At 29.6% G+C, this 20085-nt stretch overlaps 2 protein-coding genes and 1 pseudogene across 3 annotated transcripts; 1 reads left to right on the top strand and 2 right to left on the bottom strand.

Annotated features, from left to right (window-relative positions):
* The first annotated feature begins 5745 nt into the window (after positions 1 to 5745).
* LOC126656016 (uncharacterized) lies at positions 5746 to 7142 on the top strand. 2 transcript variants are annotated; one of them, XM_050350453.2, is made up of 3 exons: positions 5746 to 5853; positions 6083 to 6223; positions 6761 to 7142. In XM_050350453.2, the coding sequence occupies exons 1-3, from the start codon at positions 5831 to 5833 to the stop codon at positions 6939 to 6941; spliced, it is 345 nt and encodes a 114-aa protein (XP_050206410.1). In that variant the 5' UTR covers positions 5746 to 5830; the 3' UTR covers positions 6942 to 7142. The 2 variants fall into 2 exon arrangements, with proteins under 2 accessions (XP_050206410.1, XP_050206409.1); XM_050350452.2 differs by having other exon boundaries at positions 5760 to 5853; positions 6080 to 6223.
* Positions 7143 to 7869: 727 nt separating this feature from the next.
* Positions 7870 to 9612, bottom strand: LOC126656015 (UDP-glycosyltransferase 91A1-like; annotated as a pseudogene).
* An 8270-nt stretch (positions 9613 to 17882) lies between these two features.
* On the bottom strand, positions 17883 to 19465 carry LOC126655454 (UDP-glycosyltransferase 91A1-like). Its single transcript, XM_050349651.2, has one exon. The coding sequence runs from the start codon at positions 19414 to 19416 to the stop codon at positions 18010 to 18012; it is 1407 nt and encodes a 468-aa protein (XP_050205608.1). The 5' UTR covers positions 19417 to 19465; the 3' UTR covers positions 17883 to 18009.
* Positions 19466 to 20085: the final 620 nt, after the last annotated feature.

The raw sequence follows: 20085 nt of genomic DNA on the forward strand, positions 1-20085 counted from the left end.
TCATATTCAGACTAGAGAAATTCTTATGTAGACTCAGTTTATCACGTTATCCGTGAACTAAACCAATTATATCATAACACCTCATTAAAATAAGGGTATTCTTGGCTTAATCCACGGATGACGTGGTGAACTGAGTGTACCTAAGAATTTCTCATTCAGACTAATTTCCACTCGAACCGGGTAGGTCCATTGCGGGAGGCAAAGTTTTGGCCTCAAGTTTTAAACGGTTGCAAACATGAGTACGGTTCGAACTCGCGACATCACTTAAGTCCGGAGAGCGCCTTACCAACTCACCTGCGTTTTAGGATTAGAAAGATCTTATTTTATAAGACGTAGTTTTAGTAGTCCAAAAACCACCTCCTAATTTTAACTAACGATTGTTTTAAAGAATTTATGAGTGAATGTTTTTTTTCTTGTGTCGATTTGAATGATCATTAGGTCAATTAAAAAAGTGGGAGGATTCTCTTGATTGGATTAAGATCCTCTTTCAAATAAAAAAATAGAAATTTTAATAGTTTTTATTTATGCTTGTGTTGTTTTATTAGATCTAAACATTTGAATTCACATGAAAGTAAGGGACTTAAAAAGTTTGGAGTTTCAAGGATTTAGGAATTTCATAATCTAATCGAACATCCCGCACTCACAAAATTATGTTTATCACTGAATGTGTTGCCATCTTTTGGAAAATTTATGGTTATTTTTTTTTTCAGTCGATCAATCTTTTTACTTGTATGTTTTGTATTTTTTTATTTGTGTTGTTTGACAAATTACAGTTCTGAGGAAGTGATTTTAGCTTTTTGGAAAAATAATCTCATCCACTCTTTAGTTTTTGCTTTTTTTATTTATATGTTCTTTTAGTTTGTTTTGTTTTGTTTTTTGTTTTATCAAAACTTTATATTTATAAATATCTCCTATGATAAATATTTGAAAGATCTTATTTTATAAGAGGTAGTTTTAGTGATCGAAAAACCACCTCCTAGTTTTAACTAGTGTTTTTTTTTTCCAAAAATTATGAGTGAAGGTTTTTATTCTTGTGTCAATTTGAAAGATCATTAGGTCAATCAAGACAGTGGGAGGATTCTCTTGATTGGATTAAGATCCTCTTTCAAAAAGTAAAAAGAAAATAAGAAATTTAATAGTTTGTTAATTTTATTGGGTAATTTACACAAATCTCTCAAAATTGCTTCTATATAATGTTTTTACCTCAGCTTTTTATTTTTGGCAGAAATCTCTCAAAAAAATAATAAAATTTTCACAAATCCCTCATAACCCAAAAATATGCTAGTTTTATAATAAATAGGACAGATTTATCCCTAACCCACCACGCGTGATGCATGTTGTGCATTACTAGCAGTATGTTTTGTACATATAACTAACCTCTTAAATGAAGCCACATGTCATGAGACAATATCAATATGCTGATTTCACTAGCAGTGGAGCACACAAATCAAACAAAAAGTGCTTATCTCATTTTTTTAACTTTCTTTCACCAATTTTTTAATTATTTAATAAATATACATAAGATTATTTACTATTATTAATTTTGTTTTATTTTTACAATATATTTAGTTATAATTTTATTTTTAATATAAATTTTTAAAATAAATTTTGTATATTTTTAATCATTTGAAAAAATAAATTTAAATTTATAAAAAATAATTTTAAAAAAAAAACTTTATATAAACTGAATATAAATTAATGTAAATTCAATATAAACTGAAAGTGAACTAAACTAAAATAGATTTTATAATCAAATGATTATAAATTTAAAATTAACTTAATTTTAATTATGTTAATAAAATTAAATTTATTTATATAATTTTCTTCAACAAAAATAAACTTAATGTCAACTTTATAAAAATTTAATCTCAATTCAATGTAAATTTAATATCAACTTGGTATAAAATTTAATGTTAATTTAAAGTAAATTAATATGAAGTAAAAAATTTGTAAATTGTTATAATTTAAAAATTAACTTGGTCTAATAAAATAAATTTATAAAATGACAAATAAACTAATAGTAAATTGAAAGTAAACTATATATATTTTCGGCGGTAGTCAGTGTATAATCTTAATTTAAACTTAATATAAACTCAACATAAATTTAATGTCAACTGAATGTAATTTTTTTGTAAATTATTATAAATTAAAAATTAACTTGGTATAATCAAATTATTTTATTAATATCAAAAACAATTATAAAGTGACAATTAAACTAATAGTAAATTGAAAGTAAACTATCTATTTTTCTCGCGGTGCTCAGTGTAAAACTTAATGTGAACTTACTGTGAACTCAATTATGTCAACTCAATGTGAACTTAATGTGAACTCAATATGAACTCAATGTCAACTTAATATAAATTTATTTCTAAATTATTATAAATTTAAAATTAACTTGGTGTATTCAAATTAATTTATTAATTATTTAACAATAAATTTCTAAAGTGATAAATAAACTAATAATAAATTAAAAGTAAATTAATCTAAAGTAATTTTTTTGTAAATTGTTATTATTTAAAAATTAACTTGGTCTAATGAAATAAATTTAGAAATTGTTAATTTAAACTTAATATAAGCTCAACATAAATTCAATGTCAATTTAATGTAATTTTTTTTATTATAAATTTAAAATTAACTTGGTGCAATCAATTTTTTTTAATATTAAAAAAATTATATAGTGACAAATAAACTAATACTTTCCCGTTGTGGTCAGTGTAAAACTTGATGTGAACTTAATGTGAACTCAATATGAACTCAATGTGAACTCAATATGAACTCAATATGAACTCAATATGAACTCAATGTGAACTTAATATAAATTTATTTCTAAATTATTATAAATTTAAAACTAACTTGGTGTAATCAAATTAATTTATTAATTATTTAACAATAAATTTCTAAAGTGATAAATAAATGAATAATATCAATTTAAGTTTTGCGCGATGGGAGGTGTAAACTTAATGTAAACTTGATGCGAACTCAATGTGTACTCAACGCAAACTCAATATGAACCCAAAGTAAACTAGTATGAACTAAATTTTTAGTAAAATGATTATATATTTAAAATTCACTTATTTTAATCAAATTAATTTAGTAATAATTTACACCATCAAAAATAAACTTATAAAATGCAAATAAGCTAATTATGAACTGAAAGTAAACTATCTAAGATTTTTTTTATGGCCTGAGTAAATTTAATTTAAACTTAATATAAACTCAATATAAATTTAATGTAAGCTAAAAGTAAACTAATGTAAAGTAAATTTTAGTAAAGTGATTATAAATTTAAAATTAAATTATTATAATCAAATTAATTTATTAATACTTTACACTATCAAAAATAAGTTTATTATGAATTTAAAAAACCAGATTATAAATTCAAAATTAAGTTATAACTTTAAAATTAATTTATTATATGATTTATATACTATTTAAAATAAACTTTTAAAATGATAAATAAACTAATAGTTATCTAAAAGTAAACAATCTAACAATTTATTGAAATTAAATAGATAATAAATTTAGAATTAACTTAAATAAATATAATGTCAATTTAATGCCAATTTAGTGTCAACTTAATGTAAACTCAAAATCAACTATTATTTTTAATGATTGTTAAAATTAAATATATTTTATTAATAAAGAGTTTAATTTAAATATTTATTGTCCTATTGATAAATATATAGTAATATATTTTAACAAAATTTGATGTAATTAATTTGAAGTCAGTTTTTAAATAAGTTTGCTTCATGTTTAATAAAGTATATTAAAAAAAATATCTTAATCAATTGTAATATTTAATATTTGAAAGTTGATTTGAGGTTCACATTAATTTAATAATAAAATACAGAAAATGATATTTAAATAAAAATAATTAAAAAAAATAAGAAGTAGCAAGCAGATAATGAACATTTAGTCAATATGTTAATGAACATGTAATGTATGAGCATTTAGATGCAGTATGTAAGAGTAGTTAATGTGGTAATAAGTATGTAATGGATAAACATGTCATGCATGAGTATGTAGATATAGTAAGAATAGTAGCAGTGTGACACGCATGACGGCATGAGCAAATAAAAATAAAGGAGAAGTTGTTGTGTGTAATAGAAATACAATAAGAAAAATATACCATAAGGATATAATAGGAATGACAATCAACAAAAGGTAGACATGAAAACTTTTTCCAAAAATTGAGGGATTTTTGCTAAAAAAAAAAAGTTGGGTTATTAACATAAACATTTGAGATTTTGGGTGATTTGGTGTAATTTTCTCAATTTTATTACTCCCTCCGGTCCATAATATTTGTCGCATTTAAAAAAAAAATTTGGTCCATAATATTTGTCATGTTATGATATCAAGAGAGCATTAATTGCTATTTTTCCATGTTTGCCCCCCATTAATTTATTGAAAGAATACAATAAACAAATGAAAATGGTAGTCATAAATGTAAACAAGTTTCAATGTAGGGTTAACTTAGTAAAAGTGTTTATAAATTAAGACATATTAATTGTTTTCTTAGTTCTTGTGCCAAAGCCAAATGCGACAAATATTATGGACCGGAGGGAGTAGTTTTTTTTATGCTTGTGTTGTTTTATTAGATCTAAACATGTGGATTCACATGAAAGTAAGGGATTTAAAAAGTTTGGAGTTTCAAGAATTTAGGAGTTTCACAATTTAATCGAACGAGATCAAAAATTAACATCCCACACTCACAAAATTATGTTTATCATCGAGCATGCTGCCATCTTTTGGAAAATTTATGGTTATTTTTTTTCCGGTCGATCAATTATTTTACTTGTATCTTTGTATTTTCTTATTTGTGTTGTTTGACAAATTAGAGTTTTAGTTTTCATATGGTTTATCGTTCGTGATTTTTTTATTTGTACTTTAATTTATTTAATGAGGGAATAAACTATATAGATTTTAATCAAGTAAGGTCTAAATAATGCAAACATGGCTGATTGAGATACTACAACATTCAATTAAAAAAATGTATCTTCCACTAAACCAACGAGCCAAGTGGTAAATTATTACTTGAATGATTGTTCTGCTGCCTTGTTCATTTTTTGTTGTCTTGCTTCTCAGTTTAATATTAAAGGTAGGTACTGAATACAATTATATCAATTAATATAGATATCTTAAAAATAATTAATTCGACTAATTAATTTATTTGAATAATAATAAAAATTATAATAAAAATTTAAAGATAAAACTTTGATGGTGACAATGATATAGAATATCAAAGTGTTAAAATTTTATAACACTATTTACACTTTTAAAAATTTCATATTCACCGTGCTTCGTTTTAATTATATTTTAATAAACAAAAATTAAATCTCAACAATTTTTAAATTTTAAATTTATTCTTAAAGGATTCAAGAATCAATAAAATCACACATAACTTTTGAGATAGCACCGCTTTGAGTGAATAGACTAGCCCCATATCATATGTAATCAGAAAATGGAGTTTGCCTCCCGCAAGTGACCTACACGGCTCGAGTGGGGATTAGTCTGAATGTGGAAGGCTTAAAGGTGCCGTCTCATAGTTGAGACCCGTTCAGGAAATCTCATGGACCCTGTACCAAAAAAAAGAAAATGGAGTAAGGACAAGTTGAATGCACAAAGACAATTCAGGCCTATTAGAACTGAGAATAGACAAGCTGGATAAATGTATGATTGAAGGTCACTTTTGACAATTTAATCACACATATATCCTGAATATATGTGGCTATCCATTAAGCTTCTTCATATATATATCCTCATAAATTTTCTTTATAAATTATTCATTAAAAAAAGTTTCTTTATAAATCAGTAAAGCCCTGAAATAATAATGGATGCTCAAGATCATGTAAGGTTTGGCGCTCTTCTCTAGGCTCATAGTTTAAATGCAATTTAAAAAAATTAAAATTTTAATTTAGTTAGATTTTTAATTAATTTTTTTGAGAAGGGTTAAAATTTTATTTATTTTTTAATTAAATCAGTTAAATTTAGTGACCGAATTGACCGATCAACACTGCTATCTATATTGTGTAGTTGCTAGATATTTAATTAACTAACCGTATGTTATGTATTTTTTTAGCAGATATGTTACGGTTGGTGGTGATAGTAGCAAAAGTAGAGCAATTTGCAAGTGTGGGGAAGGGTATAAATGTGTGATAACTAGGATAATTGGACCTGATGCTGGCAAGACCTATAGTTGCAATGGAAATTGCACTTGTATCATGTATGTCCAACCATCTTCATCTTTAATTCATGTAATATTAGTTTTTATTTTATTTTATTTAGTTCTAATTTTTCATTATAAATTTTAGATAAACTGATTTCTTCTATGATTCCATCTATAATTTTGAATAATATGTCAAATATATCTTAAGTAAAAATAGAGCAGTCGAGTCTTTCAACTTTATAAATTAAAATAAATATATTTGAATTATGTCTGATCAAATTTGAATTTCTTACATTTATTTTATTAGTCCAGTAGAAAAGAAAAACTTTAATATATAAAATTAACGGATCAGACCGTCTAATGTTTTTAAAATATATTTGACTAAATAATTAAAATTACCGATAGAAAAGAATGTTTTACTGAAATTTTATAACTAGAGTATATTAAATGGATATAATTATCACATAAAATAACAAAGACATCATTAGTAATTAAAATCTGATGCACTTGAATGGTTAGTTTTGTTTTTTTTTTCAAATTAGATAATAAATTATTTTATTTTTTTTATTTTATGTACGGTATTCATAAAAATAGAGGTGAAAAAGAAGAAGAAGATTTAAAATTGCAAGAAAAGTTAGAAAGCCTAAGTAAAGACGGCGCATATTGTGAGAGTGGCGAAGGATGGAGCTGTATCATCACCAAAAATGAAGGTTCTGATGCAGTCAAGCCCGGATTTGAATGTGCTGGAGATTGCTCTTGTGTCATTGCCGGATGAACAGAAACCTTTCATGACATGGTGAAATCAAATTATGTTATTGTCAATATGTATATAGTAAAATTATATAAATATATGTTCGAAAAAAATAAAATCAAATCTGAATTTTTCAGGTTATATGTAGTGTGGTTTGTAATAAAAGTAATTGAATGTTTGATTTGAGATATATATAAATAAAGAGGGGATGCTTATTTGCAATTACTACTAGATCTCTAATTTTCGTATAAATTTTTGTGTTGAGTTTGAAAACACTAAGTTTGGTGTTAGATTGAGTAACATTAGATGTAACCTTAAAAAATATCATCACAACATTTATCCAAGTGACAAGGGATAAATTCTTATATTACCCACACTCTTATATTACTCAATGATAACTTGGGTATGTGGCACAACTTCTTTGAGGAGTCAATAAAGGTTCGTTGCTATATCATTTTGTCCGGAAAAGTCTAGAGTCCGAGTTCCGAAAGTAACACAGGTTTACACCCGCGAACAAGGTTCAAGCTTGAATTTCGAATTGTTTTTGGACATGATAGCGCTCGTGAATGATGAAGTTTGAACTCGCAAGGTAAAGAGGTGCAAGGCTTCATACTTAGAGCAAAATGCTTCGCGTTTGAGGTGCCCCCTTCAGTCATCGCGTCCTTTGTCAATAATATTAATGATACATGTTTCACGCATGCGACAATGAATTTTCTTGAGAACTATACGCTTCAAACAAGGAAGAGTTTAGACCTCGTGATCAACTAATAACGGCTTGGAATAATCATTCTTCGCAATCAAGATGATCATGAGATTGCGCTTTCATGAACTTCTTGTGACTTTTGAATTGCAAAACTCAATTTGTTATTAAACCGATGCTTTTAATTTTGCAGGTGCTTTATAGAAGTCCTACAATTTTTTTTAGACAAAACCCAAACATGCCTACAAACAATTTAAGAAAAATAAAAGAAAGTGATAAAAATTATGGCTAAACGATTCAAGAGAACAACACTCATCAAGATTTTGATGTTTCAGACACGTTTTCACATATTGATTTTTTTTCTTTGATAAATACATATTGACATTTACCAAATTATTTAAATAAAACAAATTAAACACCTCATTATTCAATTTTTTTTTGGTGTCTTGATGCTTCATGCCATTAACTTCTTATTGTTCTTTAGGTAATCCAGAAATTTGTTAATGTACATGTCTTGCCTTTCATGATCTCCAAACAAAGCTTTCATTTCCTTGGCTTTTTCCCTATAAATCTTACCTTCATCTTTTACTATCACCAATTTCAATGACTCGGCTACTGACTCACCCGTGAACGATCCATCAAACTCGTTTCTTGGTGTAGGATATCCCATTTGTTTCTCCTCCAAAACTCTAGCATTTATCCCTTGATCAGCTAAGAATGTGAGTAATATAAGAGGTCTCGCATATTGACTCGCTTCCACAACTGAGCTCCATCCTGAGTGAGTCAAGAATCCACCCACTGAGTCGTGAGCTAAAATCTTGAGCTGCGGAACCCAACTCGTGCACACCACGCCACGCCCTTTGGTTCGCTCCTCGAACCCGTCGGGCAGTTCGATTACTTCTGTATCAGTTAACCCTCTAGACTTTTTTAGCACCCAAAAGAACGGTAGCCCCGATAGCTCTAACCCTAGAGCTATCTCGGTTAACTCGTCTTGACTCAGTTTCGCCTCGCTACCAAACGCGACATACACTACTGTTCCTTTTTCTTGCATATCAAGAAACTATTTGATCCATTTCCATTTTTCAGATATTTCTCCTCCATTATCATCATACTCTGTAGTTGAAAGCATACCGACCGGAATAAACGGCTTCCCGTTGAGTTCCTCAAGCATGTTCAGCCATTCCGGTTCGAACTCAGAGCAGCTCCTTACAGCAACAAACTCAGATCGTCGGATCACCTCTTGAGTACGATCAATGTCGGAAATTCCTGACACGTCACCAGTAACCGCCTCAGAAATTCTCAAAATCTCATACATTCGAAATGCTACTGTCGTAGGAAATGTTATCCACTTCGGCGGCACAGTGAACTCCTCCGGTTTGGTTCGAGTATCGGCGACGGAATGCGGTTTCATAAAACCGAGAACAACAGCAAGGAAAATACTAAAATACCCATGAGGAATATTTAAACCAGTAGCTATTTCAGGTACCCAGTAAGCGGTAAAATCGTAAAGAAGCCAATCGGGTTTAGAATTTTCTAAAAACATTTTCATCGGTTCTTCAAGACCATCGTATGCTAATTTAAGGTACTGTACTTTGTTGTACGGTACATCAGTAGTGGCTTCAGCTTCTTCCGGCAGACCTTCAACGGCCGGCAATGGAAGTTTTACGAAATTTATAAAAGGCGAAATGTCAGGCGAAAGTTTTGGAAGACGATCGATGTTTTTAGAAGTGGAAATGAAGGAGATTTTGTGACCCTTTTGAGCAATGAGTTTGGCTAATTGTAGATATGGGATCATGTGACCAAAGGCTAGCCATGGAAATAAAGCAATGTGAAGCTTTGAATTGTCCGCCATTGATATGGTATTATTGTAAGATATGGTGTGGAAGAAGAAGAAGATAATGAGCAGCTCAATTATTTATGTAAAGGCAAGTCTGCAAGAAATTATTACAAATAGGTGAAGTATTGGAAATCACTTTATTTCTTTATGATTGAGTTAATGATTAAAGCAAATCACATTCATGTCCCCATATATATAATTCACACTCTCATCCTTTTATTTGAAAATATAATAATATAACTATTCCATCTATTATTTGTATTAGCAAACTGAATCAAAAAAATTAACTAAAAAATTTTTAATTTAATTTAATTTTTAACATTATTTTTGACACAAGTATAACTAATTTTTTTTTTATGGTATAATCACGATGCGTCCTGAACGAATTCTAACTATAAAACGGCACCTTTAAGCCGTCCACGTTCAGAATAATTCCCACTTGAGCCAAGTAGGTCTCCTGCGGGAGGCAAAGTTCTGGCCCCAAATTTTAAACGGCTGCATATATGAGTATGGTTCGAACCCACGACCTCACTTAACCCAGGAGAGCGCCTTCTATATCAACTCACTTGTACCTTATTTTTAAGAGATTTAATAATCTAATAAAAGCGAAAACACATCTTAAAGTCATTGTAATATTATATTTTATTTCAATCAATTCATAACTGATATTTTATATTTAAGTAGTCTTTTAACTATTTACTTTATACAGATACGGTTTCTTTTGGCATAAAAAGTCGTCATTTCATGCCAATTAAAACGACGATTCCTCCAGATGCACCAGCACAACACCGTCTTCACCTACCACCTCTCTAAGCTGAGGATTGGCCGAGTTAGCTGCCTTCCAAGAAGCCAACTGGGACCCCGCAAGATTCACTATATCTGCTGCATTTCCAGGTTTGCTAGACCAGACCATATTGTTGTGATTCCGCTAGATACACCAGCAAATCATCGCTGCTAAACAGGCCTCATTAGCCGTAAGAGAATCCAGCCAACTATTGCACCATTCAGCAATGTCAAAAACCGGTCCAGGCCTCATCTTTAACTTCAAAAACGACCAATCTGAAGCACAAGAACACGACCAAAGCAAATGACAAGCTGTTTCGGAAGCTGAATTACAAACCTGACAATCTAAATTTATAAAGACATGTCTCGAATAAAGCGCTTCCACGATAGGGAGAAAACCCGAGCAAGAACGCCAAAGAAAGTTTCTAACATGTAAAGGAAAGTAAACTCCATATTTTACCTCAAACACCATGCGACCTGCTTGCAAAATTACCTCTGATAGCTCTATTACTACTCTTTACTGAAAAATTTTCGTTGCCTTCTAAAATCCAACACCACATGTCCTCAATATATCTTAAGTTAAGAGAAACTGACATAACCTTATTTACATCAAAAGGACACATCAAATCTTGTAACACGCCATCATCCCAAGCTTTTTCATCAACTTTGAAAAAGTTACAGACCTTGGCAGTAGCTAAGTCTTGAGGAGTGGTAGTAGTCAATAACCCAGATTCTCCATCAAGCAACCTCGGATCAGCCCAAACATTAGTGTTTCTACCGTTCCAAATGCTTACTCTCGCCCCATTTCTAACTACCGGTTGAGCCTCAAACATACTACGCATGCAAAACTTGGATTTGAACCCAATTTAGCATTTAAAAAGACGTATTCGGAAAATACCGAGCCTTGAAACTTCTTGCCATCAAAGTATTCTCCATACAATGTTGAAATCTCTCCAACATCAAAGTATTCTCCACGCTTGCCTCACCAACATCGCAATGTTGAAATCTCTCATTTTTCTAAAATTGAGACCACCAAATTTTTTCGGAATACATAATTTATCCCAATTCTCCCAATATAAACCACGTTTTTCCGATTGGATCTTACCCCACCAAAAGGAGTTCATCAAACACTCCAATTTAATACATAAATCAACCGGTAAAAAAAAACGTTCATGATATAGTTTGGGGATATTAAACTCCCTAGATCATTCAAGTCTCAGGAAATTTCAAAAAGGTCACTAAAGTCAATTTTCTTACAAAGTGGTCACTGAACTATACCTTTTATTACAAAAATATTTTTATTGTTACGAAAAGAACACTAAACTTTTTGTGAACTACAAAAAAATCATTGGATTACTCCTTTAATTATAAAAAGGTCACTGAACTATGTTCCTTTTTGTAATTTTGGCATGCCACGTAAGTAAAAATATTAGGTTTTTACGTCGTTTTATATGGGTGAACCCTTTTATAATAAAAGGTATAGTTCAGTGACTATTTTTTAAAAGATTTGACTTTAATGACCTTTTTGAGATTTCCTAAAATTAAAGTGACCCAGAAAGTTTAATAATCTATAATTTGGCATAGCTTGCGCAACCATCTTGGGGCAAAATTTCTTTTCCCACCTAGAAAGAAACATAAATAAAGAACATGCATCACTGTTTAGTGGGGCTACTTAAGCCAAGTTTAAATCAGTAATCGCTCTAATAATTAATTCACTATTCAGTCGGTTCAATTACTGATCAATTAATTAGTATATATATAAAAAATAAATATATACATAAAATTATAACTTGTAAATATATGGCATAAGTACAAATAAACCCTCGGGATTTTTTCAAAAATAAAATTTAACCCTTTTTGATTTTTGGGGTACAATTCGGCCCTCCGGTTTTTTATATCGAAGAAAAACACCATTCCGTCCATAATCATCGTTAACTGTTATGTGGCACATAGGAAAAAATTTCAAAAACATCCTTAATGTTTAAACTATTTACAAATTTTATTTTTATAATCTTTTTAGCATATTTCACCATTATTTTCATTAAAATATTAATTATTGAAAATTAAATACTTATTAAAACCAATCGGAATTCAATTAAACCTAACTAAATCTATTCCAAAAAACGCTAAGCTTCCCCCCCGAACCTATTCCGAAAACGATATCCGAACAGACCGGATTCTGGTCAGAGAACAGATCTACCAGATTTGTTCTCAATAGACCATCATTGATGGTCTGTTCTTGAGAACTGACAATCACTGATGGTTTGTGGGTCTGTCTTTGAACAAACCATCGATGGTCTGTTCAAAAACAGATCTTCCAGTGGTCTGTTCTTCACAAGAACAGACCCGCCGAGTCTGTTCTCTGGCCGACGTTGGGTTTCGGGCAAAAATCGGTGGTGGTTTTTGGAGAAATGCCGGCGGTTTTTGGAATAAATTTCAATTAGATTAAAATTTATTTTAATTGAATTAATTAGGTTTTAATTGAGTTTTGATTTATTTAATTGAATTTCGATTGATTTTAATAAATAATTTAATTAATAGGTTTAATTATGTACAAACACCGATTAATAGGTGAAGTGGCACAAAATAAATTCCGCGCCGAAACTCGATTTTTCAATATTTCAATTTTAATTTTTATTTGCATTTAAATGAAAAAGAGGGTGAAAAATGTTAAAAAGGTTTATAAACAGTTTAAACATTAAGGATTTTTTTTGAAATTTCTCTTTATGTGTCACGTCTCTAGTTGATGGTGATTATGGACGGAATGATATTTTTGTTCAATAAAAAAATTAGACGGTCGAATTGTACCCCAAAAATAAAAAAAGGTTAAATTGTACTTTTGAAAAAATCTCGAAGATTTTTTTGTACCTCATGCAAAAATATATTAAAACACATATCAGACCCATTGAATTGGAACAAGAAAAGAAAGTAAATCAATCATGGTACGTTTTTATTTTATTATTTCAGTCTGCATGCTAATTAACGCTTCACCTCTTGACAAAGAAACAAGTGATGCTCAAAAGTCCAAGGGCCATCCTCCAACACCCTTGCTAGGTTTTTCTCATGATAAAACCGGAATAAAAACATAATTCAGTCACTTTAACACCGTGCATAGGCTTCTACACCACCGCCATAATCTGTCTCATCGCTAACAAATTTATTGTTTTATCTGTCAAAAATCACCCAACCAACCATCCCTTAGATCCCTCTCCCATTTCATGGATTTCCTCTGAGTAATCAAGCCCCACATCTTCTTCTTCAAGCACAGACAGACGTGCTTCCGAATCCAAGTTAATATTTTCACCAGCCATGGTAACTAGGGGTGTGCACAGTTTGGTTCAGTTCGGTTTGGAGTGCAATCTACCATAACCGAACCAAACCACTCTTAATCAATGGGAACCAAACCACCTACTTCAGTGAACGGTTTTGTCGGTTTGGTACGCCAAAATTTTGGTAATAACCGACCGAATCGAGTCATTGAACCAAAATTTTAAAAACACATCAAAGATCCATTAAAAAATTATAAGCAAACTTTCTACATCCACTCAAAAACGGTTTCGTCGACAGGCTTGTTTCTCTCTTAAAAATAAAAATCTGAAATCAATAATACAAATTCAATAATAAATTTAATACAAACACTTAACAGTTACAAATAGCTTCAAACATTCAGAGCATAACTTTATACATCCACTCAAGAAATGAGTAGAAAAATCAACAATCTTTATCTCTGTCAATGGCCGATCTCCACCCTACCGTCATCATCCAATCTCACTTGGTCGTCACCGGTATCAGGCCCGGCCTTAGGCCTAAGCCACTAAGGCCTAGGCCTATGGCCTCAGATTTATAAGGACCTCAAAAATAATTTGGTCCTATATTATCATATTGTAGTTGAAGTTGCCTAATTGTATAGTGCATGCACATTAGTGTACTAGATAATGAATAATAAAGGGTCAAGATTATCTTAATAAATCTTAAAGTTGAATACGGTAATTAAATAAACAAAATCAGTTTACTCCCTTAAAATTTACTAAATTTAAGCAACGGTTATATTTAGAAAAATCAAACAAATATTGTACATTACCTTAATAACTTTTCAAATATTTTTTATAAATTCTTTTTGTTTTGATAAATTTTTATTTATTCACAATATTTCCTTAAAATTTAAAAATCTTATAATCTTTCTCTAGTTTCATTATTTTTTTCTAAACCATTATTTCCAGTTAGTCATTATTTTTCTCTTTTTTAATTATTAATTTAGTTTATTATAAATTCTTTTGATAAGTTAAATTAACAAAATTCATGTAAAATTAAGGCAATGAAGGTGACAATATAGTTAATTAATTTCATCCCTAGTTGCTTTTTCAAATTCAGGGGAATTTTTTTTATTTTATTTATTATATTGTCGTATTTTAGTTTATTTTGAAAAAATGTCTACGAATATTTTTGAATGGGGATATGAGAAAAGAAAACAAAAGAATTAAATAATTAATTTAAACTCAAAAATGTGGAGTTAATAATTTTTAATTAATAATAAAGAGTAAATTTTTAAAAATTAAAATTACAAAAATTTAAAAAATGAAACGATCAATTTAAAGGGGATTTGGATTATTACAATGAAATAGCATCAATTATCATTAAGAAAACTTAATATATAATTTATATATATTTTACACCTAGGGTCTCATTTTACCTAAAGCCAGCCCTGACCGGTATACATGGGTGCACAAAACCTATGAGAGCGACCGGCGATATAAATAAAATAGTAGGGTTTAAACTTAAGTTAGAGTAAAAAGAAAATAAGAGAGGAATAAGGGAGAGTGAGGGAGGACTTTGAGTTATGGTGAGGGTGTGCGGCTGGATAATGAAATAATAAGATTTGGAGAATAAAAGAATATATATAGTATTATATGAAAATGACTAAAATAACCTTTCACATTATTTCGGTTTTTTAGTTTGGTTCGGTGACCGGATACTAAAATCAAACCGAAATTGAAACCGCAAATTTTATAAATTTTAAATCAAATTAAACCATTAATCACTTATTTTTTAGTTTGATGTATTTGATTTGGTTTGATTCGGTAACGGACAAAGAACTAGAAAAGAGAGATGAAAGAATAAAATTTCTCCTAATCAAGAGTTACGTGCATGAAAACTCCAAAAACTGACAGGTCACCAATATTCTCCGTCCACCAACACTTACCGCTTTACTTTCTCCACTTGTCAATTGCGAGACATCCACTTGCCAATATGCAAGACTAATTAAATACTTAAGTCTAAGGGTATATATAATTTGGTTTAACTAGATGAATACTAGTAATATTTTAATTCAAACTATTGATAATGGTTTGATAAATTTCAAATTAAATCCAAACTATATGAAGAACAAACCGGCAAATTTTATTTGATAATTTTCATTTTAATTTGAACCAAATTATTATTATATAATTCGTTTATTATTATATGAAATAAATATTTATAATATTTTAAAATTATTTGTTGATCATAAAAATAATATATATAGGTTTAATGTCTTAAAAAACCCCGACCTTTTAGCCCCTTTTCAATCATACCATGACGTTGAAAATTTGTCAATTCTACCCTATTTTGTATTTTTGTGTTTCAATTGTACCCTGAAAAATTAAATTAACGTCTTTTTCGTTTGGAAATTTGTTTAAAACATTCTCCATGTCTAGCATATATTAATTGTACGTTTTTAAAATTTATTTAAATTTAGTTAAATTAATTAAGAATTTAAGTTAGTGTTAATATGATTATGGGTTTTAGTTAGTTTTTAAAAATAAAGGACTTTTTTGTACTTTTTTGAATAAAAAAGAATTTAATTTCATGTTTAAACTTAGTTAATTGAATGGTTTCATCATTTAAGTTAAAAAATTGGGGTAAAATTGAAAACGAAAAATTCAAAAGTGGGTAAAATTGACAAATTTTCAACGTCGGGGTGGAATTAAAAATAAAAAATAAAAATGAGAGTTTTTTGAGTGATTAGGCCATATATATATATATATATATTTATATACAATTATAATAATGACTAACAATTTCCTAAATTGTATTAATAATGATATCTTAACATTTTGAAAGATTAACATTGGTTGATAATAAATTTAACATATTAAAATTAAACATAAAAATATTTATTTAAAATTCAAATATTCTTTTTATAGAATATAACTAAAAACCATGTTAGAAATTTTTATCTTTTAAGAGAGAGAGATTGGGTTTGATTTATGTTATATAATTGTTAATACCACAGACCAAATTAATAATTACATTTTTTTTAAAAAATTTCATACATTATACTATTTTTTATTTTATTTACAACTTTATATTGTTTTTTTTTGTCTTTATTTTTCTATCTTTTTTTTATAAAAAATATTTTTTTTCAATTTCATAATTTTTTTTTCATTTCCAATGATATATTGTGTTTTTTTAGTATAATTATGGTGTTTTTATAGTGTAACAATATTGTATATCTAAATGTCACAAAAAACACTGCAAATACACCATAAATACTGCAAATACACTATAGATATACTAAAAAAGCGGCAGAAATACACCAAAAAACATAGGTACACCGAAAAACACCAGAATACACTATAATTACACCAAAAATACACTATAACGTAAATACACTACAAAAACACTGTAAATACACCATAAATTATTTCGCTCGTTACAAAATCAATAGCATTAAAATAAATAAACAAATCTATGAATAAGAGAGACAAAATAATTATATGAATAATAGAATAATTCTATTAAAAAAATCATAAATTTACAATAATTTATTTACAAAATGTCTAAATCATCACAAAAAATATAAAAAATTATAAAAAAAAATCTAAAAACGATGCCAAGAAATTCATAGCGCGAATGAAGAGATGAACGGAAAAGCGCAAACGGAAGAGACGAACGGAAAAGCGACCGGAAGAGACGAGAAATCCATCAAAAGGAGATGAATGGAAGCGCGAACGGAAAAATGAACCAAAAAGCGAACGAAGAGACGAACGGAAAATCAACCGGAAGAGACAAACGGAAAATCAAACGGAAAATAAGAAAAAAAGAAAAGAGAATTTTGAGAGAAAGAGAAAAGAGAGTAATGTTTTAGTGTAGAGTGGAAAATTAAATTTTAACTTAAAGTAAAATGAAATAAAACTTTTTTATTCATGTCTGTAATTAGTGTAGAGTGGAAAATTATGAAAAGATGGATAAATTTGTGGTAAATATGTTTGAAAATGAAGATTTTGATTCGAAATGAAGATTTTGAAAATAATTTTTCTTTTTAAATTATAGTTAAATAATTAATTATTTGTGTTTTTCTAGTTTGATTTGGTTGAATTAATATGATAAGAGATTGTTTTTTTGTTTTTTGTATAGAGCCCTATTTCAAAGTGTTTTGTTTAAGGAACAGAATGATAAACTATTTTGTTTTATTAGAATTGTTTTATTTGGACAAAATTCCTATCTATTAGTGGCGTATCTTTTTCGATTCCTTGTTACGTTCATTACTGTTTAGTCGGCCTATTTAAACCAAACTGGAATCGGTAATCGTTATAATAATCAAATCTACAATTCAATCGGTTCAATCACTCATCAATTAATTAATATATCTAAAACTTCAAACATATACATAAAATTATAACTTGTATATATTAATATATATTAGAACACAGATTCAGATCCATTGAATTGGAACAAGAAAAGAAAGTAAAGCAATCATGGCATCCTTTTATTTTATTATTACAGTGTGCATGCTAATTAACCATAGCTTTAGCTTGCTTGTTTGTCTTAAGATAATCAAGAAAATTGTTAATATACATCTCTTGTCTCTTCCGATCTCCAAGAAGAATTCTCATCTCCTTAGCTTTGCCTCTGTAAATCTTACCTTCATCTTTCACGATCACCAATTTCAACGACTCAGCTACTGACTCACCCGTAAACGATCCATCAAACTCGTTTCTTGGTATTGGATATCCCATTTTTTTCTCCTCCAGAATTCTGGCATTAATCCCCTGGTCAGATGTGAATGTCATTAATATGAGAGGAATCGCATGTTGACTCGCTTCCACAACTGAACTCCATCCTGAGTGAATCAAGTACCCACCCACCGAGTCATGAGCTAATATCTTGAGCTGAGGAGCCCAACTGGTACAGACCACACCACGCTCTTTGGTTCGCTCCTCGAACCCATCGGGAAGTTTGATTACTTCCGTATCGGTTAACCCTCTACGATTTCTCAGCACCCAAAAGAAGGGGATCCCTGATAACTCGAGCCCGAGAGCAATCTCGTTTAACTCGACTTGACTCAGTTTGGCTTCAGAACCAAATGCTACGTACACCACTGATGCTTTCTCTTGCTTATCTAGCCACTCTTTGATCGAAATCCATTCCTCCGTTTCTTCTCCGGCATCATATTCTGTAGTCGGAAGCACGCCGGCAGGTATGCATGGCTTTCCATGAATCTCCTGAAGCAGGTTTAACCATTCTGGTTCAAAATCCATGCAGCTTCTTACAATAATCACATCACAACCTTTAACTACCTCAGCGATACGAAAGATATCAGAAACACCAGATGCATCACCGGACACAGATTCAAAAATCTTTATGATTTCGAACAGCTTCAAAGCAACCTTGGTCGGGAAATTAACCCATTTTGCCGGGACTGTAAACTGTTCAGGTTTAGTCCGATCATCATCGATAAATGACGCCGGCTTCACAAATGTACCCAACGTAGAACCCAAGAAGACACTAAAAAATCCATGCGAAATTCCCAGACTTTTGGCGATTTCCGGTAGCCAAAAAGCTGAAAAATCATAAAACAACCAATCAACATCAGAATTTTCAAGAAATGTTTGCAGTGGCTGTTTAAGACAATCGTATGCTTTTTTAAGGTACTGGACTTTTTCGAATGGAAGATCAGTCGTTGCTTGAGCATCTTCAGGAAGATGATCAATACGTGGCAACGGAACCTTGACGAATGTTATGAGATTGGTTAGATTCGGAGGAAGTTTAGGGAGGCGATCGATGTTTCCAGGAGTTGAAATGAATGAGATTTTGTGACTCTTTTGAGCTAAAAGTTTGGCCAACCCTAAGAATGGAATCATGTGACCGAAAGCTAGCCATGGAAAGAGTGCGATGTGTAGCTTAGAATCATCGGCCATGGATTTTAATGGAGTTGATTTGATTTGATTTTTTGCAAAACAAATGATAACCATAATTTTGTTAAACTTGTGTGAGGTTCTTATAAAAGACAATTTCTTAGGTCAAAATCCGAAATCAATTTACTGCACGTTATTCATCATTTCTTAATCAAAATTAGGGTATATAAAATCTGTAGGTGAATGAATTTTTACTAAGTTATAAAATGGATATTGTATTTTATTTTGTTATTTTTTACTATCAAAGTTATTATTTTGTTTACCGGAAGTCACTTGCCAGAAATCAATTCCAATTTGTTGAAGTATTCAACAACGAATGCCACATTATTTAAATTGTTAGTACCCTTTTTAAAATTGAATTTATGAGTTAATATTTTTTTTGAATAAAATTTATAATTCGATTATATATAAAAAAATTAAATAATAAATTTCCAGCAGATAACCTCCCAATCAAACGAACTGATAACTTCGGTAACAGAAAAAACCAAATAAATTATGGCCTAATCACTCAAAAACCCCTCACCTTTAAACTTTTTTTCAATTATACCTCGACGTAGAAAATTTGTCAATTTTACCCACTTTTGAATTTTCCGTTTTCAATTGTACCCCAATATTTTAATTTTTGTTAATTTTTTTACTTAAATGATGAAATCATTCAATTAATTAAGTCTA

The sequence above is a fragment of the Mercurialis annua genome, linkage group LG7 (assembly GCF_937616625.2).
Source record: "Mercurialis annua linkage group LG7, ddMerAnnu1.2, whole genome shotgun sequence".
Taxonomy (NCBI): Eukaryota; Viridiplantae; Streptophyta; class Magnoliopsida; order Malpighiales; family Euphorbiaceae; genus Mercurialis; species Mercurialis annua.

Excerpts from the sequence above, each read along its gene's own strand:
- LOC126656016 (XM_050350452.2), top strand. The coding sequence starts at position 5,831 with ATGGATGCTCAAGATCATGTAAG. Across the intron at positions 5,854-6,079 it reads GATGCTCAAGATCATGTAAG|CAGATATGTTACGGTTGGTG; the intron begins GTTTGGCGCTCT and ends GTATTTTTTTAG. Across the intron at positions 6,224-6,760 it reads GGAAATTGCACTTGTATCAT|AGGTGAAAAAGAAGAAGAAG; the intron begins GTATGTCCAACC and ends TCATAAAAATAG.
- LOC126655454 (XM_050349651.2), bottom strand. The coding sequence starts at position 19,416 with ATGGCCGATGATTCTAAGCTACACATCGCACTCTTTCCATGGCTAGCT.